Source organism: Brachyhypopomus gauderio, chromosome 16, assembly GCF_052324685.1.
Source record: "Brachyhypopomus gauderio isolate BG-103 chromosome 16, BGAUD_0.2, whole genome shotgun sequence".
NCBI classification, from domain to species: domain Eukaryota; kingdom Metazoa; phylum Chordata; class Actinopteri; order Gymnotiformes; family Hypopomidae; genus Brachyhypopomus; species Brachyhypopomus gauderio.
Window position 1 is genome coordinate 15,372,728 of NC_135226.1, and position 24,266 is coordinate 15,396,993.

Consider the following 24,266-nt stretch of genomic DNA (forward strand, 5'->3'; position numbering starts at 1 on the left):
CTCCACTAATCCGGACACTGGCACTTTAAACACACCCCGGGTCATTCAGAAGCTCACACACACTGGGATATAACACACTGGGACATAAACACAGTGTAAGGATTATTTAGGTGAGTTCATTCTTCTTTTTAATATTAACCTGCGCAATATTGCGCAACGGCGTGTCGAGTTTACATTTAAATGTGGATTATTTAAACTTGACAAGCGGAGCATTTCAGCGCATTAGTACACGGCACACTGACTTCAAATGAAAAACACCGCTAACAAAACCTAAGCAAGTTTTCAAGGGAAAAAAAGTCACACAATTCAGTACACACTACAGACTACTCAACGACAGAAGTCACTGAAGTAAGTACTAAGATCATGGTTTCATATCTGGTTTTTATTTATCATATAATGAGATGCTCGTTAAATGTCGCCCATACTACATTTTTAGCCCAACAGGCTACTTTCGACCTAGTATTGAGATTCTGAATGTAAAACGATGAATAAATTCGTGGGCATTTGCTTAACTTGGATATGGTGTGTTGTACAGTCGCTCGGCGCCAGGCGGCTGACGGACCACAATAAGAAACGTCTCCTGTCACTTCATATTTATCATGAAAACCTCCAACAACGCGACTCCATCGTTTTGTAATTGATGCCAAAAATGGGCTGTTTTTAAGTCTGAAAATCAGTGATGGCAATTGGCATATAACTGAAAACGTGGATTAAACGTCAGCTATCTGCTATATTTTTTTCTAAACGGGGAATGTGAGATATCGTTGGTGAAAACGCAAACGTGCCACATTCTCACTAGTGCAGCGAGGTGCAGTAGTGCAGCCGCACGCGCGCACGAGCCACTTTAACCCTTTTTGCACCACTTACAATTACAGCCAAACAGCCCGAGTTGCACATTCAAATGAAAGTTCGTGCAATGAAACTTTTTAAACTCGCCGATGCAATGTAGATGTACGTGAAATATTTGTATATGTATTTATGTTTGTATATATTTTTACACACGTAACACACGTGTCCACTTATTTTAAAAATCGCCTTCATGTTCTTTCAGAAAAAATACAACGACAGTAAGAACAAAAAAAAAAAGGAAATATATAATTCAGGTCTTCTGAAATAGTGAGTATAAAATTATATTTTAATGGTGTGAACAGTTTATTTTAAATATATAATTACGAAGCATTTGAAAAGAGCGTTGCTCTTCCCTGCTATATCGAATTATTTACACATTTTTATTAAGTGGAGTTAAGTGTGAAACTCTTAATTTGCAGCATTTCGAACCACAAATGAAAAGTGGTATAAAGCTTAAAATAAACGAACTAATGTGGAACAATAAAATCAACGCAATTTGATTGAAAAGCAGGAATTTAGCCGCACAGGTGTTATATGCACTTGGAAAGCGAAGTGTAATCAGGTTTGATAGCTAGCAAAAAAAAACAAAACGTTCATATTTAGCCAAATAAATGTCTCTTAAAATGAGTTCCTAAAAACGCGGATTTTGTAAGAGGTGGAAATGTTGAGATTAAAGTTTGTATTGCAAAATAAAAATAAAATAGTAACAAAAAAAAAAACAGGCCTAAATTAGACCAAACGGTAGATTTATCGCCGGGTACATCTGCGATATGAATCAGGTTAAATACAAGCGTGTCCCCAGAGATGTAACGAAACGCAGTTTGTAAGAAAGCTGAAAGTCCTGAATATTTTGATAGTTGAGTGGTTCCTCTGTGTTCATTAGTTTGGTGAGGTGATCTGCTGCACATTAGTCTGTTGAGTTTAAAGCGCACAATAAAACAGCAGTAAGAGGTCGAAACATGGACAGACTGTGTACCTAGATATCTACTAATGCTTTGGTTAATTTGGGGGTAAAATGTATAGGGTACGTTGTGGGGATCTTTTATATAAGTCGGGGTAGTTACTGGACCCTGTATTAGTATAGTCTTTGTCTTACAATCGCTGGTGGGTCTGGACGCACCGTTGTGATTTGTTCATTGGAGCATGAACAGGCCTTCTCTGGTGAAATGTTTTGCCTACAGTCGCCGAACTGGCATAATCAATAGTCTATGTTTGATCTGCGGGCTTAAACTTCGACAAAGGGAGATTTCAAGTGGAAAGAGATTAACCACACATGGGAATGATAATGGTTTTCCATGTATATACTTAAGGAACTAATCACATCAACAGAGTCAGTGCAATTAAGTTCGATTTATTTTTCCTAGGGCCCAGATCCTCACTGACACACATCCAAACCGACAAGAATATAATCAAGTGTTCAGCCATTATCACAGATGACTTAGAAGTTGCCCGTGCTGGGTGTAGTGCCACTGTTAATCACGAAAGCTGTTGTAAAAATACAGTATCTGAACTAGGAAGGTTTTAAAACCCTCACCACCAGGTAACGAAGCGGTTTAGAGAAGGGTTAGAATATGTAAAACACAGGCGGAGTGAAGCCTGCTATCACTAAATACATACATGTCTTTATCATGCATTGTTCCGGTTAGTTTGTCCTTCAGACGAATTTTAGATCATGTGTCCAATTCTGCAACAACCTAAAGTGTTAAAACATTTTTCGTCGGCTAACACATATTTCCAACATCCTTGAAATGAATGTGTACTTTAATATACAGTGACTCGTATTGGTCATTATTAAAGGTCGATTTTTACTTGTTCATCTTTCCCCATCTCTGCCCAAACCCCTGCATCATCTCTCCTGCTATATTTAGCCAGTAGACTGAAGCATTGGCGCCAGACCGTTTAAGACCTGTCAAAGTCCCTCATATTGCCCCCTGTCACATGTATACCGAGTCTTCACTACCCCCCCCTCCACCCCACATCTCCAGTCTTCACTACACCCCCCACACACACACATCTCCACTCTTCACTACACCCCCCACACACACACATCTCCAGTCTTCACTACACCCCCCCACACACACATCTCCACTCTTCACTACACCCCCACACACACACATCTCAGTCCTCTTTCTGCTCCGCTCAGTGCTTTTTTCAGCCCGTCCAAGCGTATCCAGCGTATAATTCCCGCCATTTCCGCAGTGCCAATTAAGGGAACCGATTTAATCTGTTTGTACTCGGTTTGCGGGTTTGTGAAAACGCATGAAGGAAACAGAACCACGCCAGGCAACTCTTGCGCCTGCAGACCCAACGCTTCTTGCCCTAAAACAAACGTCAACCTTGCAGACCTCAGTTAGTAGCTACGGCATCATCACGCACCTTGTAGCGGATTATTTCCCCATCTCCCTACAGAATATGTAATCTCTCATATCACACGTAACAGGATCCGTGATGAGACGCAGCGTCTAATCCATTACCTCTGAGATCTGTAGACATCGCGTTGTGTGTATAATTTTTTTTCTCATAGACAGTGCAATTAAATCCCTTTTTAATGCATGTATCATAGTAAGTTGATTAAAATGGCGTAGCTGAGATTTATATCTATTAACGTAATAGAGGGGTGATATCGATTAAAGAAACTCTGTCAGATGCACCCATAAAATATCAGATGTAGTTTATCCATGAAAAATATAAAAAGTGAGAAACAAGTGTCTCTAAACGAGACTTAAATTTGATCGACTCATTAATTGATTATTTATGATTTATTTATTTATGATTATTGGATTAAATGATGATAGGATTACGCATTATTATTATCATTATTATATTACTGAGGTAACGCATTCTTGTGATGGATGTCACACCTTATTACCGCAGGTAACAGGTGGGGGCGCTCTAACTACCCTTGGGACCGTGTCATGCAGTGCGACCCATCACATGAAGAAACCCCAAAACAATATCGTATAACGTCTTTCATCCAGGTGACTAACTGTATAAGGTTTATTATGTTGTTATTATAATGATCTCTGAGAACAACTGGGAATATTTTGACTGGACGAGACCATAAGGGTTTATGCCATTGAAACATTCATAGGGTAAGATCTGGTAAGGTTAATGTGCTAATGTTAAAATTATGTTTTCAAGATAACTACACTATATTGTAGGCATATGCTTTATATATTAGGTTATTAATACAGTTTCTTCGAATTCAATGCTCTTAAATATAGTCCATATCTACTATTCTTTTAACAAGTGAGATAAATACTTTTGCCATAACTCCATGTATTTGCGACTCAAACCACATTAAATTAAATAAACCACATTAAATAAAATGTCATATTTCACTTGTTTCTTTCGTTCCCTATTTGCTGTCCACAACCCTTTTCACACTACCATCCCATTCGGACCCTACTGTGTTGTGTCTTATTGTGATTACTAAATTCCGGTTTAGTTATATATATATATATATATATATATATATATATATATATATATATATATATATATATATATATATGTAGTAGCCTTGTGTATCACTTAAAACGTGTAGGCTGTAATGATAAAAAAAAATGAAAATAAGAAATGTATTAAACAGAAACACAAGCTTGCTAATTTATATAATTGTAGGCTACGATGTACTTGCTGAAAAACTTTGGCAGGATTTTCAGAATTCTAACATTCTTGACACATACATGCCCCCGAAACCCGTGAAATTAGTTGAGCAGATTAATTTATCAGCCTTTCACAAGATTTAAAACGGCACGACGGATAATGCACAAAGTGAGATATCATCCGAGTTCCTCTTAACGCTAATGACGCGCATATGATAAAATCATTAAAAAATTATAAAAAAAATTATTTATGAAAAAATGCAAAAATAGATTTAGATGCCTTAATATGTCTTATATAGCAGGATATAATCTGGATATAATCTGGAAACGTACCCTTTCACCACTGACTCCATTACAATCCAGCAGTTCTGAGGGATCCTTCTCGTTGTGAACTGTCAAGGTAAGTTAATCACATTATCTCTGGTTAAATGAAAAACACTAACTCACACGAGTAAAGTGTTTTTGTGTGTTTAAACAACACTAGATGTGTTAAATACACCGCTTCTTCTGCCCCTACACCGATCCGGATTATAATTACACCATCATTTTTCATTTTGACGTTTAACGTCAGTTCAACGCAGCAGTCTCAGTCTATTTCGACTAGTTTCCTTTCTGTGCCATTATTTAAATTCCAAGTTCAACGAGTCTAACGTAGAGAAATCAGCGTGTCTGCGTGACGACAGGAGACACCAAGAAGACCTCAGACTGCCACTGTGAGACTATATGTCCAGCTTATTTACAGGTCGCATCTGTAATTTGTGGCATAGAAGTGTTACACGATGGTAGCTCTAAACGAACCCGTCCGAACCCGTTTACTGGACCATTCCCAGTAAACATACCGCCTTGTTCAGGGTATAACGCAGCTGCTGCAATTTACAAGATTCAGTCTACTGTTTTTTTTTTGTTTTTTTTTTTGAGGGGGGGGGGGATGTAAATTTGCACATGTGAAATATTTTTTGCACTGTTTTATGGTCTAACGCCATATAGCTATAATCTATAGCTAGTCAGTACTATAGATATATTCGAAAAACACGCGTAATTACACGTTCATTTTGTAATAAATGTTGGATAAATTAACTTTTTTAATACGTCCTCTGTGCCACAGGCCTGTAAGTTTGTTATACTTAGCATTAGCTAGTTAAATGGTGTAAGGCTAGGCGGTTGTTTTAGCAGGCATACCAGTTGAGAGCCGGGTACTGAACTGGGGTCACTGGGAGCCCGGAAGGGTGAAGGGCTGGGGCTCTGTTGTAGTATTAAACCTGGGCTCTCCTTCACCACCTGCATGGATCAGCGTGAGAGGAACCCTACCACCTCTAATCTATGTCTGCTCCATCTACTAGCAGCGATTAAATCAGTAGTATGGGGGAGGAGTTAAACTTCATTTAATTCAGTATATGAGAACTCTCCCACTCAACCTCCAGGTGCTGGCGGGCTGTTGGCGTGTCCAGCCACCGTTGAGACTGTGTAGCTGTGGCTTCAGAGGTGTGTGCACAGGGATGTGCTCCTGCAGGTACAGAGACGTGTGTACAGGTATGTGCTCCTCATCCAGCCGAGGGCACAGCTCATCTGGGGAGAGACCTGGAGCAGGACAAGCTCACTACGTCCCTGTCCCCTACGTCCCTGTCCCCGTTATCCCGGCCTTGTTCCAGTGGAGCCTCGGAGCTCAAGCAGATGATCACATATGAAGTTACATGGAGATTCAGCTGTTTATTTGTTTACTTGTTGTTTTTATTACAATTTAGCTCACTGCCTAATTAGGTCAAGCGCATATGCAAATGATCTAGGGTCATTACTTTCTTTTAGCTTGTAGCCTCCTCAGGAAAGCTGTTACTTTCATAAGAACTTGTAGTCTTTCATCATATTCCTTAAATTTATGACCGTTATGATTTGTTATATTACATAATCTGCAAAGGCATAAAATATAAGACATGTAAAAAAAAAATATCTGAGGTGGGCAAGAAAAAAACACCTACCTGAATTTCTCACGTTATCTCACGGCGATTTAGTGCAACCATTGACAGACTCCCCTCACATTCCTGTAACTGCGTGTATCAGATGCCTGTACGTGTCTCTCTGCAATAAAGATTTCTGTGAGGTCCCCTCATGTCTTTGTGGTTCTGACTAAGGACTGATTGGGTGAAGCACTTTATGAATTGGACCTTTAAAACACCAAAATGTTGGTACAACTCGATGTCATTGCAAAGTATCACTTATTCGTGATTTCATGTCATTATTTACCATTAAAAGAGAAATGTTGTTAGAACTCAGAAATGTTTAATTGAAACATGGCTGGTGTGCAGTTTAGGTCTTTTAGATGCTCAAACAACATGGTAGTTCAAACACTCTGACACATAAAACAATCCTACATGAGTCCGGCGAGTACCGGTCACCTGCTGAGGTCCACAGGATTACGACACAACTCACCTTCTGAAGATAGGTCATGTAAACGTAACTGAAAACATCCCTTATCTAGACTGAATCTTACCTTCAGCCTCTGGTTTAGAAAATGAAAAGATTCCACTGTCTCACGCAGCACGTATCACCGTTACCGATAGTTGACCGCAAACGGTTACAATGAACAGGTCATCATTTCAAGCACACTGACACAAACCAATGTACACTTGACAATTTCAATTGCATGGATTTATATTCAACAACAGGATAAATTCAGTGTTTTACAAAAGCGTATTACAGTTCATAAAAAGCATGTGCAATGCATTCAGGGAAATACAGTCACGCCAGATTTGCCCCCCTGTAAATCATTCAGAGACACACACACACACACACACACACACACACACACACACACACACACAGCCAGACGCGCCTGCGGGACGAGAGCGCTATCCCAGCATGCTCTCCTGCAGCTCCTCTCCGTCTCCGCGTCTGTGTAATATTGCCTGTCTAGTCCAGTTTGAGGGAGCAATTTCTTTGTAAGTCATAAAGAAGAAAACATGAATAGCACGTGAGCGTGTGTATATTCAGGGGACAAATAAAGATTTGCTCTGCTGTCATCATCTCCTGAACGTATTCCTGCGGCCAGTGGGCAGGCATCTCGCACGACTTAAGATGTTGCTCGAGTAAAGAGGTTTTGGCCTGAGAACTGGCCACATTCTCTCAACGTCCACAAAGCACATCTTAAATCATGGACATAATTGTAAAGCAATGTCCCTTCTCATGTAAACGATAAACCTTGTATTTATCGCTAAATTTAAAAAAGGAACTGTAAAACACACACACATACTCACACAAGAACACAGAACATTTACAAAGCCGAAGAATGAAACTGGATTGAAATCACAAAGAAATACACAAAGAAATATTGTAAATATAGTGTCATGTAACATTGTGTGGGTGACCATTAAATGTCATTAGAGTACAACTAAATATATTTGTCAATGGCAAAAATTTTAAGGTTTAGGTTTAAAATGTATTACCAGTAAATATTAAAATAGATTCAAAATATTCTGTTCAGAAATAAATGTATTGAAAGGACATTTGTTTCATAAACAAATATTGTAAATATACTCAATGTGAATGCAGTTACAAATTTAAATAGAAAATCGAGATTCTTTAATACTCTAACTTTGCAACAATGGCTGTAAATTAAATCATACAAGACCCTCTATTTTATGAATAATAAAACATACATGAAGCTACAGTATGTTACACATCCTGATGTATGCATCCACACACACACACACACACACACACACACACACACACACACACACACACACACACACACACTCTTTCTGTCCTGCATCTAGCTGAAGGTGCACAGTAACATCTCCAACAGCTTTAACATCATGTCTGCAGAGCGTCTCTGCCTCACACAGACTTCATCACACCAGCATGTCTAGGCCCAAAGTCCAAATCTAGTAACTCACTTGAACACCTGCAAACAGACGTCGTCTCCGATCTGAACGGATTTTCATTCTTCGTTACTAGACGGCTGGTTGGGTGGAAGGAAACGTCGGAATTGCATTCCACAGCGACGGTCCGGGCACGGCCAGAGGAGGTGTGTGTGTGTGTGTGTGTGTGGGGGGGGGGGCGTGCAGGGCTGGGGAGGCAGGGGGGTGCGTTAGGGGAACCCACCGGGGTAGAGGCTGAGGGGCTGGCCCTCGTTGGTGGGCAGAGGGGACCGGTAGCCTTCGAAGTTGCGCGGGATGCTGCCGCTGGTGGAGCCCGAGCTGTTGCTGAGCGTCTCGATGCTACCCTCCCTCTGCAGCTCTGCGGGGACACCAGAGAGACCAGGGGGACGGGGGATGGGGAGGGACAGCGTGAATCATGTCCTCGTACACAAATGTACACACAAAGACACTGTCATCGCTGTATATGTGTGGCCTCGTTTATCAGATGCAGTTAAATACGAGCTAGTATTTGAGCACGGTGAGCATACAGGAAACGTCAGGTAAGACGTATCAAAGCACTGGAAGGGACTGACCCCAGTTCAGTTCATTACACGGGAATGCGCATTTGATTGTGACTTTTATATTTGTCTTCCGACATTCCCTCTTGAACGTGCTGTCTTGCTAAATGAGATGTCTTAACTCATGTTGAAATACGTCTCTTACAGGGAGTTTTATGTGAATAACATTCCTGTTGGCATTCCAAAACCTTTACAAAGATCCACAAATTACAAACATCTCAGGATTTTTTTATGTGTAAATGAATCTATTCATGAAGTTTGTAAAGGTTTGTTTAAATTAACTCATTTAAATGAACCCAGTACATGCTACTACACACCACACACTCTGGGATGTGTATGTAAGACACACTGGCCAAAATGCCTGTATACTATACATGCAAAAGATGACTTTGTTTAATTTGTGACATAGTACAATTATTAATAGCACTATATGATTTCTGCAAAAACCTATGATGAGTTTTACCTCCCATATAATGAGTGTGTGTTGGTTCAGCACATATACTGTGGCACTCACTTAACATAGGATCATGTAATCCTACAATAACATGATATTTACAGTTGGTTTATTAAAAATGGTTTTCAGTAAAAGTCAACAAGAAAAACCCCAATAATAAATGATAGGCTAATGAAGGTAATTAAAAAACCAGGACATTTCCTCACACACACACACACACTTGCACGCACACGCACACACAAACTGTATATATCCACACTGATAGCGAGTGGGTGACAGTGTTTGGCCTCATGACCGGAGCTAAGTGGGCTGGAGATGACCATGTATGTGTGATTGGTGGGAGTGTATCAGCACACACACACCCCCATGACAGCAGAACTCAGCGAGGTGGCCAGAAGGACCCGCCCCGTCCCACCCGCACTCCACCCGCACTCCACCCGCACTCCACCCGCTTGGCCCAGCGCGGTCTTCGCAGCAGTCCCTTGGGCAGAGAACAATCAGACTTCAAAGGCCTGGGCAGGTCAGGGTCCGCTCCCAGCCCGGGTGGGGGGGGGGCCGGGCTAGCGTGCCGGGCGTGTGAGCACCGACGCCGGAGATGATAAGTTTCCACTGGAAGCAGAGCTCTTGGCTTTAGCGCTAGGTAAATAATGCCGTCACACAGATGCCCCCACACGCTCGCATGCGTGCACACGCACTGAGGCACGGGGGCCTGCTGAGGCCACAACATCACCGCTTTACACGCAACAGGCCCCCACCTCGTCCCCCCCCCCCCATTATTCACTTCCCCCATACCACACAACACATGTATTCTGGCCAAGCTGAAATGAGTAACCATGGCTGGCGAAGGCTACTGTTTCATACTGTTTTCTTTCTCACAGCCTCGCTGAAACACACGGCACGTAGATGCACTTTCCAGTCTACGTCGCCACTGCGCTGCTATTACGATAACGCCGAGGCTAATCTGCAGCTCCCGCTGCCCCCGCTACAGCGGCCCATTGTAGTATCGGGAGACCCAGAGGCTAGCGGCAGGATTCTGTCTCCGCGCAGCCGCTACAACAGGAGGGCCAGTGTGAGGGTGAAACCTGAGCCGCCAAGCGGGCTGCCCGAGGAGAGGGGCCGGTCCTGAAGACCAAGGAGCCCAGCGACAGCAGGACAGGTCGCGGGACTTGAGCTGGTGCCGTGACCCTGAACAACATCTGGTGAGGCCTGGTGGGACGCCTCAGGAAGGCCTGGCTGTTGGCGGTGGAAGACTGACGCACGGGGGCTGGACTCCTGTTCTTTCCATTTAAGAACTTCCCCCGGTCCACTCCGCAGAACATGTGGGGCCCATAACACAGAAAGTTGAGCTATAAGTTGCTATACAAACGTCTGATCTTAGGAAAGTCACCTTTTGATGAGGGCAAATGACAGTTTTACATAATGAGGAATACTGTACTGGACTATGTTTATGGATTAAGTTCTAGTTACGCAAGATGAATGCCATCAAAAGTAATGTGACTTCCAAGCAACTCGAACATTGCTCACATTCACTCATAGGTGATCTGGACAAAAATTACAAATTGTAAAGAGACCGTAAAGCCCAGCACGTCTCGAGCTGATCTCCAAACACCTCATTAAATATAAAAAGGCCGCTCGATGTTCCGCAAGGCAGCTGCTTCACAGCGCCGCACTGCAACAGGACACGCGCAGAATCCCGCAGTCGGAGAGGTTTGGCGTGGGCCGGCCTGCCGCTACGCAGGGCAGGCAGGAGCGAGGGAGGGTGAGAGGTGGAGGAGATGGAGGCGGTGGAGGCACGCAGGGCCCGTGCGCACGGCCTCCACCCTCCTGATTCACAACACATTGCTACAGCTGGGGGCTTGCGGTTGCCAAGATAGATTGAGTTGCGCATTAGGGGGAAACGAAACTGGGATCAAAGTAAACAAAGAGCCCTTAATCAGACTGCTGGGTCTGAGCAAATGGCAGCGAGAGAGTCTGCCTAATTTATGCCTTCACTATCAAAGCGAGAGAGCAGGGGAGAGAGATATAGAGGGAGAAAATGAGAGAGGTGGGGAGAGAGAGATAGAGGGAGTAAATGAGAGAGGTGGGGGGAGAGATGAAGGCCACAACCCACACCAATACTACACTTATCCCATCCCATTGTTTTTTTTTTGTTGTTGTTTGCACTTTAATCTCGGTGTGGATGCAGCTGGCTCTGGTTATCACTCTCTCTCTCTCTCTCTCGCACACACACACACACACACACACACACACACATACACACACACACACACACACACACACACACACACACACACACACACCTCACTGCTGTGCTCCAACACTGCACCGTCCACACCTGTTCGTTTACTCCCTCAAACACACGCACACAGAGAGGGGGCGTCAGTGTGTGTGTGTGTGTGTGTGTGTGTGTGTGTGTGGAACCAGTTTCCCAGCAGACATGCTTAGAAGGGCAAGTTTAGGGCCACGACAGCCAGTCAGACAAACGATGGTCCCACGCCGCTGTGGCTCCATGAGAGGGGGGGGCAGGAGGGCGAAGGTGGGGTCGGGGGGTGTGATGGGGGGGTGTGATGGGGGGTGTGATGGGGGGTGTCGTTAATGGGAGGCGATCCTTCATACTTCAGCCTCGTTAAAACGTGCTCTGCCAGGCGGGCAGGTAAAGGTGGCAGGAGCCTCGCTGCACCCAACATGGCCCGCTTTCAATTACACCTAATGAAAAGCCAGCGTAACCTGGCCCGCCCTCAACTGGCCCCCAGCCTGCCCCCCCTCGCACAGCCCCCCAGGGTACAGCCCTCATTTAGGGGCAGAGTCACGCTGGCCACGCTGTGATGAAGGAGAGTGTGGTGGTGTCAGCCCTGCCCGGCCGCTGCAGTCGTGTACCTGACGGTGCGCTTGTGTACTTTACACACTGAGCCAAGCTGTATCAAAGCATTATCACACAGGTGAGAACAGCCCTCATTACAAATACCGTACGCCACATACTTCAGACTCCCCAGACTACAACAGCATTAGCTGTTCTGAGCTAGATAAGGGAATAAAAAAAAAAACCCACCCACAGGACAAGCCAGTTCCATTTTATCAAGATTAACGTTGAGGTTTTTTATTCTTATCACAACATGAGGTTCTCACTTACACGGACCAATTCAAGCTACTTAAATCTTTATGATTTGGGATTATGCTGATGTGAACAGTGCACAGGAAACGTGTACAACACGGCACTCTGGGCTCGGCGTGTTGTCTTAAGGGTGAGTTATGGAGGACATAAACCAAACGAGAAGGAACCAGCGGCCAATCGAAACGCTGAATCTGTTTCTGCGCGGTGACGGCCATGCGAGTGACTGACACCACACACGTATATGCTGAACACTTCAACTTGTCAAAACAGAATCCGTAAAATGTTCTGAAATAAAAACGTTTTCCTGCTGCTAGTGTAATTGTCTGAATAGCCGCTCAAAGGTCTCGGACTCGGCTTGACGAGATTTAAATGTTCGTGACATTTTTGAGTCTCTCTTGCATTAAGCTGCGTTTCGGTCCAGTCAGCTGATATGACCGCCATGTACGGTCCTCAATGGTCCTCTGTTGTCGTTCTCCAGACTGGACCTGTCCTGCAAAGGGAGGAGCTACGGGAGGGACTAAAGGAGGGGCTAGGGGAGGGGTTAGGGGTGGAGCTACAGGAGGTGCAGGGCTTCGACCCTCACGAGAGCGGTGAAGGAGGTGGAGTGTAACGGATTGGAGGGCGTGGCAGGAGAAACAGGACAACGAGAACGCCGGCGGCGAGCTCTGTTGGAAGCGGCGGAGAGCGTCATGCGTGTGCGTTTGCGTCATGCGTGTGCGTTTGCGTCATACGTGTGCGTTCGCGTCATACGTGTGCGCTAGTGTCATGCGTGTGTTTGCGTCATGCGTGTGCGTCATGCGTGTGCGTTCGCGTCATGCGTGTGCGTTCGCGTCATGCGTGTGCGTTCGCGTCATACGTGTGCACTAGCGTCATGCGTGTGCGTTTGCGTCATGCGTGTGCGTTTGCGTCATGCGTGTGCGTTTGCGTCATGCGTGTACGTTCGCGTCATGCGTGTGCGTTCGCATCATGCGTTCGCGTCATGCGTGTGCGTTCGCGTCATACGTGTGCGTTCGCGTCATACGTGGGCACTAGCATCATGCGTTCGCATCATACGTGTGCACTAGCGTCATGCGTGTGCACTAGCGTCATGCGTGTGTGTCGTGCGTGTGCGTTCGCATCATGCGTGTGCGTTTGCGTCATGCGTGTGCGTTCGCGTCATGCGTGTGCGTTCGCGTCATACGTGTGCGTTCGCGTCATGCGTGTGTGTCATGCGTGTGCGTTCGCATCATGCGTTCGCGTCATGCGTGTGCGTTCGCGTCATACGTGTGTGTCATGCGTGTGCGTTCGCATCATACGTGGGCACTAGCGTCATGCGTTCGCGTCATGCGTGTGCGTTCGCGTCATACGTGTGCGTTCGCGTCATGCGTGTGCGTTCCGCGCGGTGGAGTGTGGGCTGGCCGCACTGCTCACACAGCCCTCCATTATGTCCCTCATCTCTAATTCAGGTCTTTTATTAATGCGCGTGTCCATGCACAGAGGTGGAGCAGGAGTGGTGGGACCAGCGTGGACTGTGAGTAGATGGTGAAACGATTGTGTGCAGCGTCTGCTGTTCTCCCTGCCAGCGCTGTGTCACCACACCTACACCTACACCTACACCTACACCTACACCTACACCTGCACCACACCTACACCTGCACCTACACTACACCTCCCCACATCAATACCTACACCTACACCTCCACCTGCACCACACCAATACCTACACCTGCACCTACACTACACCTCCCCACATCAATACCTACACCTACACCTACACCTCCACCTGCACCACACCTACACCTGCACCTACACTACACCTCCACCACACTAATACCTACACATACACCTACACCTCCACCACACTAATACCTACACCTACACATACACCTCCACCACACTAATACCTACACCTACACATACACCACCACCTGCACCACACTAATACCTACACCTACACCTACACCTCCACCTGCACCACACTAATACCTACACCTACACCTCTACCTGCACCACACTAATACCTACACCTACACCTCCACCTGCACCACACTAATACCTACACCTACACCTACACCTCCACCTGCACCACACTAATACCTACACCTACACCTACACCTCCACCACACTAATACCTACACCTACACCTCCACCTGCACCACACCAATACCTACACCTGCACCTACACTACACCTCCCCACCACACCCACACCACACCTCCCCACCACACCAATACCTACACCTGCACCTACACTACACCTCCCCACCTGCACCTCCACTTCCATCACACCTCCCCACCACACCAATACCTACACCTGCACCTACACTACACCTCCCCACCAAACCTACACCTCCATCACACCTCCCCACCTGCACCTCCACCTACACCTACAACTCCCCACCAAACCAACACCTCCACCTCCATCACACCTCCCCACCTGCACCTCCACCTACATCTACACTACACCTCCCCACCAAACCTACACCTCCACCTACACCACACCTCCCCACCTGCACCTCCACCACACCCACACCTCCCCACCACACCCACACCACACCTCCCCACCACACCTGCACCTCCACCTAAACCTCCACCTACAGCTCCCCAACACACCTACACCTCCACCACACCTCCACCTCCATCACACCTCCCCACCTACACTTCCACCTTCATCACACCTCCCCACCTACACCTCCACCACACCTACACCTCCACCTCCATCACACCTCCCCACCTACACCTCCACCACACCTACACCTCCACCACACCTCCCCACCTACACCTCCACCTCCATCACATCTCCCCACCTACACCTCCACCTCCATCACACCTCCCCACCACACCTCCACCTCCATCACACCTCCACCTTTATCTCCAGCCCTGTGCAAACTCTTCTGCTCTCAGTGTGTTTCATCAGCACTGTGTCATGACAATCTGGAACAGGGTTTGCTGCCTTGCTTTCACATGCGTTCTTTTACAGTCTCTCTCTCCCTCTCTCTCCCCCTCCCTCTCTCTCCCTCCCTCCCCCTTTCTCCCTCTCTCTCTCCCTCCCACTCTCTGAAATCCCACTTTCTGCTTGTCGCTCCCTTGAGCAAGCAGTTAAGTGCAGCCTCCAAAAAGCCCATAAAAAGCATCTTCACTGCAGGTTGGTTTCCCTCCATTCCTCCCCTCCTCTCCCTCCAGCCCTCCTCCTCCCGCACCTCCCGGTCCTGGAGAGGAGGCCAGAATAAGCCGGGGTGGCCGTGGCTGCTCTGAACACAGAGATTATTCTGCGTCGCCTCACGTTGTCGCCGTGTGCGGTCAGACTCTAGGCTGGCCCGAAGAGAACAACCTCACAAGAGGGAGGGGCTTATGCTGCAGAGGGGGAGGAGCTATGCAAATCCTGCTCTTTTGACACAGCACTGACCCCCACCCCCCCCTCATCTCCATCACTACACCAGCACCACCTCCTCTCCCCGTCCTGCCTGAGGTATTCTCTGACACACTGGCCCACACAGTAATCCCACTCAAACCAGCTGACCCCTGCTGGGGCAGGAACCTCCCCACACCTCTCTGGGGATACACCAAGGCCTCTCAAACAGTCGTGAGAGTCGCTCTGTCGCTCCACAACGCCCCCCACACCGTTCAACCCCCCCCCCCCCCCCCCAATCTGCTTCATCGTGTGCCCCCCCCCATCTGCTTCATCGTGCCCCCCCCATCTGCTTCATCGTGCCCCCCCATCTGCTTCATCGTGCCCCCCCCATCTGCTTCATCGTGCGCCCCCCCCATCTGCTTCATCGTGCGCCCCCCCCCCCATCTGCTTCATCGTGCGCCCCCCCATCTGCTTCATCGTGCGCCCCCTCCCCCCATCTGCTTCATCGTGCGCCCCCTCCCCCCATCTGCTTCATCGTGTGCCCCCCCCCCATCTGCTTCATCGTGCGCCCCCATCTGCTTCATCGTGCGCCCCCCATCTGCTTCATCGTGTGCCCCCCCCATCTGCTTCATCGTGCCCCCCCCCCCATCTGCTTCATCGTGCACCCCCCCCCCATCTGCTTCATCGTGCGCCCCCCCCCCCCCCCCCCCCCCCATCTGCTTCATCGTGTGCCCCCTCCCCATGCATCCAGCAGCAGGCCGAGCGGAGCCAGATTAGCTCTGGGTTTGTTTGTGTAATCTATCATGCGCGTTGTGCAAGCGGGCGCTGGATGATTGATCAGCGGTGCGCTAATTCCTGCCGTGGCAGGAGGGAGGCTGGGCTGCCGTGCTCCGTGCCGTGTGCTGTTACTCCAGCGATGGCTATCTCTCGCCGTTAAAATGAGCCGTGACATCAAGGCCAGGGGCGCAGCGCTCTGATAATGGCCCTCCGCTGCACAGATGAATTTGCACGACGCGGTCCAATGCAAACAGCCTGGACTACCTATCATCGGGCGGGCGGTGAACAATGGCCGTTTTCACAAAGCCAGGCTCACAAACGGCCCGTTACATGTTTGAAGAGTCCGCGTGGTTATTAGCAGCAGATAATGAGCTGTGCTCAGGTTAAACAGGACATTCACTTCACATTTGTAACAAACTCCTCCTTTTATCTTTTAATATAAATCCGACCTCATAAATGAGTCACACGGGGACGCAGCGTAAGATCTAATCTCTGCTCTACTGAAGATGACTCATCGCTCTCTCAGACGGATGACTTAAAACTACCACACACAAGCCTGTCCAGGTTCATTACCACACAGCTGACCAGGACTTTGAAGTAGAACAAATAGCACAGATAAGGACACGTGTGTGTGTCCGTGTCTGTTTGTTTGTACCGGGCCTTCCTCCGCCTTCCTCCGGTGATCCGGTGTGCAGGCCTGTCTCAGTGCTGTTCACACACTTAGCTGCCAAATACGTCATCACGTTACAGGGGCTTTGTAACCTGTTGCTAAAGGCAGCTCTTCCAGACGGCACTGCTGAACACGCTTAGGGCCTGACAGCAATGAAATCCTCACTCTTCATCACTTGATAAAATCATTGGTACTCCCGAGATAACAAATATACATATATGAAAAAACAACGTAAAAATAGTGGACTTGGCAGTGCTTTTGTGTCTCTCGATAATATCAGGCTGGGCGGGTCTCATCCAAAGCTTATTTAAGCATTGCTCCAGTGCACCTAGCAAATCCCCTACGTCTAGATTCAATAACAAACCTCCGGTTGAGTAATTAACTCAATCAAAAAGCCATTTTGAACAGAACCTGACATTTTTATAAATAATTTGTGACTGGATGGTGGTGTATGTAGGCTAGGCCTGTGAGCAATGGACGTCTTGATGACTACAGAGTTGGAGAGCAAACATCCTGTCCTGGTTCGGCTAGCAGTCACTGGGAACGTCGGGACACGGAGAGTGTCGGGACACGGAGAGTGTCGGGACTGGAGAGCGTCCGGCTCTTAGAGATGTACAAGCAAGCGTGAACCTGGGTGAGTGCGCAGGCACTGATTCCATGAGAAAACGTTGAATCACTGCAAGTTCAGATGGCCACTTGGGCCTGTGTTGGTCGCAATGTGTGTGTGTGTGTGTGTGTGTGTGTGTGTGTGTGTGTGTGTGTGTGTGTGTGTGTGTGTGTGTGTGTGTACATGTGTTTATGTGTGCAAGGCATGTGTTTTCCCCTTACCCTCTAAGCACGCCTGTTTGAGAGTCTGCCTAAGTGTGTGTACGCATGTGTGACAGACTCTGTGTGTATGTGTGTGAGTGGGTGGGTGTTTGTGTTCATCTGTGGTTCCATGCGTGTCTTCTTGAGAGCCTTTATGCGTGTGTGTGTGTGTGTGTGTGTGTGTTTGTGTGTGAGAGAGAGAGCAGTGGAACTGCCCTAAAGGCCAGCCTGAATGCGTAGGGATGTTCTGGGAGAGGGAGTGGGTACTTAAGAGCTGTCGCTAACATCCTCTTCACAAAGCAGCCAGTGTAGCGTGGCCTGCTGCACCAGTGTGGGCGTCCCGTCAAGTGCACGAAAAGCCATCGGCTCCAATAAGTGTTAAACGGACTCACACACACACACACACACACACACACACACACACACACACACACACACACACACACACACAGAGCGCTGGTCCCAACACTCCTGCTCCCACTGATGAAGCTCACCCAACAGGGAGCACTCATCTCCTCTGCACAATTATGACCACTGCTTACGTGCTGAGGTCACAGTCTCCGTGTGTGAGGCTACGTGAAACACATCAGAGTGCAGGATCATATCATATGTGGCTTCAGCACTGCAGGCGTGAGGGTGAGATGCTTGTAAATGTGTCGTTGTGGGCGTCCGGGCGTCCGTAAGGAGAAATGACAGACCCATGATCCTCGGCTGGGGCTTTAGTGCACTCTGGCTGTGGTGGGTGGGTGTGGCTCATGGTACTGAGAGCCCGCCTCCTGCATCCCCTCCCCCTCCTTAAATGGAATTTATGCAAAATGCAGCATGCCACATTATGTTGCTGTGTGAAATTTCGGGATGACTGTATTTCAGGGATCTGTGGCCTGCAATAGGTCCATGTCACCAAGTAACAATCACCGTGACGCCAAGGGCTCAAAGTGGGGGGGGGGGGGGCCTTCCTCCCACACCCCGCCTCCTTCACTCCTTCATGTTTATGTAAATGAACATGTGATAGTCATCTCCTCTTGTTTCAGCACCAATAAAACCACAGAACACATCACAGCCAAGTAGGAGTGGGACGTGCAGGGTGGAGACAGAGGTGGAGACGGAGGTGGAGACGGAGGTGGAGACGAAGGTGGAGACGGAGGTGGAGACAGAGACCGACCGAGGTGGAGACGGAGGTGGAGACGGAGGTGGAGACAGAGGTGGAGATGGAGACGGAGGTGGAGACAGAGCTGGAGACAGAGGAGGAGATGGAGGTGGAGACAGAGCTGGAGATGGAGGTGGAGACAGTGGTGGAGATGGAGACCGAGGTGGAGATGGAGGTGGAGACAGAGGTGGAGACGGAGGTGGAGACAGAGGAGGAGATGGAGGTGGAGACAGGTGGAGACAGAGGTGGAGACAGAGGTGGAGACGGAGGAGGAGACGGAGGTGGAGACAGAGGTGGAGACAGAGGTGGAAACGGAGGTGGAGACGGAGGTGGAGACGGAGGTGGAGACAGAGGTGGAGACGGAGATGGAGACGGAGGTGGAGACGGAGGTGGAGACAGAGGTGGAGACGGAGGTGGAGACAGAGGTGGAGACGGAGATGGAGACGGAGGTGGAGACGGAGGTGGAGACAGATGTGGAGACGGAGGTGGAGACGGAGGTGGAGACAGAGGTGGAGACGGAGATGGAGACAGAGGTGGAGACAGAGGTGGAGACGGAGGTGGAGACAGAGGTGGAGACAGAGGTGGAGACGGAGATGGAGACGGAGGTGGAGACGGAGGTGGAGACGGAGATGGAGACGGAGGTGGAGACGGAGGTGGAGACGGAGGTGGAGACGGAGGTGGAGACAGAGGTGGAGAATTCGTTGGAGAGTGGGGAAAAGGGGATGAAGCGCGGCCCATGACAGCAAGAGGAGAACCATCTTGTTCTGCTCCGAGTGACCTCATTACTGCTACAGAGAGGGACCATCCCAAAAACAGCCGCCGTGACCTCGGGGGACTTTAAGCGGACAGCCGGCGTTCTGGAACGTGCAGGGCGTCGCTCAGAGGCAGCTCTGGCGGTCCAGTCCCGCACGACAGGCCCTGCGCGTGTGATTAGAGCCCCCCCCCACCCCCCACACCCCCCCAACCCGTCTGGTCTTCTGCTGGTCTTCCTCCCCGTCTGGTGTCTGGCTAAGGCGCAGACCGGGCTGATATAAGCCCCTGCTATCTCGGCCGAGGCTCCGGTAGTATGTGTCCCACCACCGGGCCGCCAGAGCAGGGTTCTCACCTCCACGCTCCCTCTCCCCGCCCTCCCCCACGCTCCCCGCCCTCCCCACGCTCCCCGCCCTCCCCACGCTCCCTCTCCCCGCCCTCCCCCACGCTCCCCGCCCTCCCCACGCTCCCCGCCCTCCCCACGCTCCCTCTCCCCGCCCTCCCCACGCTCCCTCTCCCCGCCCTCCCCACGCTCCCTCTCCCCGCCCCTCCCCACGCTCCCCGCCCTGCCCACGCTCCCTCTCCCCGCCCTCCCCACGCTCCCTCTCCCCGCCCTCCCCACGCTCCCCGCCCTCCCCACGCTCCCCCGCCCTCCCCCACGCCCCTCTCCCCGCCCCTCCCCACGCTCCCCGCCCTCCCCACGCTCCCTCTCCCCGCCCTCCCCACGCTCCCTCTCCCCGCCCTCCCCACGCTCCCTCTCCCCGCCCTCCCCACGCTCCCCGCCCTCCCCACGCTCCCTCTCCCCGCCCTCCCCCCACGCTCCCTCTCCCCGCCCTCCCCACGCTCCCTCTCCCCGCCCTCCCCACGCTCCCCGCCCTGCCCACGCTCCCTCTCCCCGCCATCCCCACGCTCCCTCTCCCCGCCCTCCCCACTCTCCCCGCCCTCCCCACGCTCCCTCTCCCCGCCCTCCCCACGCTCCCCCGCCCTCCCCCACGCTCCCTCTCCCCGCCCTCCCCACGCTCCCCGCCCTGCCCACGCTCCCTCTCCCCGCCATCCCCACGCTCCCTCTCCCCGCCCTCCCCACTCTCCCCGCCCTCCCCACGCTCCCTCTCCCCGCCCTCCCCACGCTCCCCCCGCCCTCCCCACGCTCCCTCTCCCCGCCCTCCCCACTCTCCCCCGCCCTCCCCACGCTCCCCGCCCTCCCCACGCTCCCTCTCCCCGCCATCCCCACGCTCCCCGCTGCAGGAAGGGGTTAAGCAGCCGCCCGGTTCGCCCCGCTGCGAGGCCGAGAGCTGAGCGTAATGTGATCAGTAATGAATTTTGTGTTACATTAGGCTGTATAAATGGACGGACAAGCGCAGACTACAAGTGTCCGGGAGTCGGGCTTAATCTAATGATGCAAAAATAGAGACAGAACCAATTACGTGGAGGGCCAAGTCGGTGCTGCTGCAGGGACTGCAAATGAATAGGTACAAATCAGATTAGTGCCTAATAGACGCGCTGCAAGAGAGGGCCAGTCGATGCTAAACGCATTAGGGCCTCGTGACCTCCCCTCTGCACCGTCCTGGACCAAGACTCCATCTTCCCTCCCAAATCAAAGAGCCTGTTGTTCAGTGGGGGGGGCTTCCTAAACGAGTTCAACATTTGGATTGTCCAGAGTGGCAAGAGACCCCCCCCCACCAACTCCCATCTAATTCATGATTAGAAAACCTTAGAAATGTGCCATTTCCAAGCCGATCTGGGCAAGAAATCACCGTAATACGCCGGGACCTTGTCTCTTAAAGGGATGTCACCATTTTTCTAACTTAGAGGGGCACAAGAAAGACAAGGCAGACAAACTGATTGCGCTTGGTGAGTAAATGAAACAAAATGAGTTTATGGTCGTTATCTGCTAACAGCTTCTTGTTCTGCTGGAAGGGGCCGCAGATCTGACCAGCGTCTGCCGGGTGTGTGTGTGTGTGTGTGTGTGGTGGGGGGGATCTAATTGAGATGCCAGATGACTGTAGGTCTTTAACAAGTGTGCGGAATCACGCTGCGAACTCCACCCTCCACCCTTCGCTGGAGGAGCGAAGCAATATCTCGCTGTTTAAAACACTCATCAGCCTCCTCCCACACTAACCCATGAAGCACCGTGTGTCAGGGTGGATCTGTAGCACGGCCCGTGTTTCCTGAGAAGGGTTTGCTAACACACTGATGGGAGAAGCGCCATCTGCGTGGTCGTGATGCGTGCAGCTCACCCGTCCCCGATCCTACCACGTCCCGGCTGGGCGACTCGGACATGGCCTCGGCCAGTCTCTCACGCAGACCCTCGTCGGTGGCGTCCACGGAGGACATGTGACGTAGGCCGAAGCTCTCGGGCCAACTGCCACAGACCTCCAGCAGAGTCACGCTGCGGTCGAACGTGCCTGAGAGAGAGAGAGAGAGAGAGAGAGAGAGAGAGAGAGAGAGAGGAGAGAGAGAGAGAGAGAGAGAGAGAGAGAGAGAGAGAGAGAGGATTAGACACACGGTGTTGAGAATCAGAGGCTCCAGGTTGAGGGCTGCTAATCACGCCAGCACTCAGCACACATCACCTTCACCCTCACGGGGGTGAGCAGCCCGGCCAGAAAAGTGTATGAACAAGTCTGAGTCTGACCCACAGCTGCATGGCCATGGACAGCAGATGGGAGATGACTGAGCCCACCACAAACCACCACAAGACAATAGCTTCTTTTTTTTTTTTTTTTTTTTTTTTTTAATAAAAAAGGAAAACTGTCCTTTTTATTCTGCCTAGATGCAAACAGTCTGAGGGCAGCGCGCTGATGTCTGAGGCGTCTCCGGTCTCTGGTGAGACTGTGTGTGAGGAGTGTGGGGTGGTCGTGTTTCTGAGGTGGCTCTGCACACACAAATGTGGGGCATGGTGAAATACGTCTGGGTTATCAGAGGGCTGGAAGAAGGTCCCCCAGAGAAGGTCCCTCAGAGAAGGTCCCTCAGAGAAGATCCCCCAGAGAAGATCCCCCAGAAAAGGTCCCTCAGAGAAGATCCCTCAGAGAAGATCCCCCAGAGAAGATCCCCCAGAGAAGATCCCTCAGAGAAGATCCCCCAGAGAAGATCCCTCAGAGAAGATCCCCCAGAGAAGATCCCCCAGAGAAGGCCCCTTTGATCTTTGTGCCAGTGGCTATCTGTGGCGCCTCCCTGTACAGACTCAGCCACACTCAGGGCCTCTGACAGGAGCTAAAGCAGGGGCGATGGAGGGGCCCAAGGTGATGGTGGGGCCCGGGGCGAGAGAGGGGCCCGTGGTGATGGTGGGGCCCGTGGTGATGGTGGGGCCCGTGGTGATGGTGGGGCCCGTGGTGATGGTGGGGCCCGTGGTGATGGAGGGGCCCGTGGTGATGGAGGGGCCCGTGGTGATGGTGGGGCCCATGGTGATGGAGGGGCCCGGGGCGATGGAGGGGGCCCGTGGTGATGGAGGGGCCCGTTGTCATGTAGGGGCCCGTGGTCATGGAGGGGCCCGGGGCGATGGTGGGGCCCATGGTGATGGAGGGGCCCGTGGTCATGGAGGGGCCCGTGGTGATGGAGGGGCCCGTGGTCATGGAGGGGCCCGGGGCGATGGAGGGCGCTGTGGCTGGCAACCCACCGCCGACAGGCTTGAAGGGGCCTCTGCCGCTATCTGCTGCAAAACACCATCCAGACCCACAGACAGCAGATAACTTTATGCCACTTCATAAAAAGCTGTTTGTCCCACATGTGACAGCCAGTGATTGTGGAGGAGCGAATCCCCTCAGAGGAATCATCAAAGCAGCATCTCTGGCTCCGTGCAGGATGAGCCCCAGTACAGGGTCATGACCCCATGACAGCTCTGCGTGGCAGTAGAGTGTTTACACACAGGGCTTTTTCTGGACCGGTCGAGTCCCCCCCCCAGCCCCAATCCCCCCCCCCCCTCCAGAGTGTAGCATGCAGCTCTCAGGAAACAGACCAACAGACCAATGAACTGGTGTATGCAAAGTACATGTTAATGTATAAGTGGGATTAGGTGGGATTTAATGGGCGGGGCCAGGCATGTTTGTGTACACAACACGGCCGACAGCTGTGCAGGCATGGACAGACGTTGAGGGAGGCGGACCCTGCTCCACCCGGCTCCGCTCCCCCCTCCACGGCGTCCGAGCGACACCAGCTGACTGAAGGCGGGGTCAGGAGTTCAGGTCCTCCGCTGGGGGAGATCTCTTCATCGGAGCGGCTGACAGCCCTGCCTCAGCCTGCATTCCTCTTTCTTCACACCCGTGAGCTGCAGAGCAAACCCCATCAAATCATAAACGGCCACTGCGGGGTCAGGAGGCGGAGTCAGGAGGCGGGCG

The 24,266-nt window shown here is 50.5% G+C and overlaps 1 protein-coding gene and 1 long non-coding RNA gene across 2 annotated transcripts in view; one reads left to right on the plus strand and one right to left on the minus strand.

Annotated features, from left to right (window-relative positions):
* Nucleotides 1-230: 230 nt before the first annotated feature.
* Nucleotides 231-6,552, plus strand: LOC143478388 (uncharacterized). Its single transcript, XR_013121738.1, has 3 exons — nucleotides 231-348; nucleotides 3,724-3,827; nucleotides 4,757-6,552. It is a non-coding gene; the product is annotated as an uncharacterized LOC143478388 (long non-coding RNA).
* A 1,949-nt stretch (nucleotides 6,553-8,501) lies between these two features.
* bcas3 (BCAS3 microtubule associated cell migration factor) overlaps nucleotides 8,502-24,266 on the minus strand; it is a 107,050-nt gene continuing 91,285 nt past the window's right edge. The window contains 2 exon segments of the mRNA XM_076977348.1: nucleotides 8,502-8,690; nucleotides 22,173-22,340. Of these exon segments, the coding sequence (XP_076833463.1) occupies nucleotides 8,542-8,690; nucleotides 22,173-22,340 (317 nt within the window). The 3' untranslated portion in view covers nucleotides 8,502-8,541.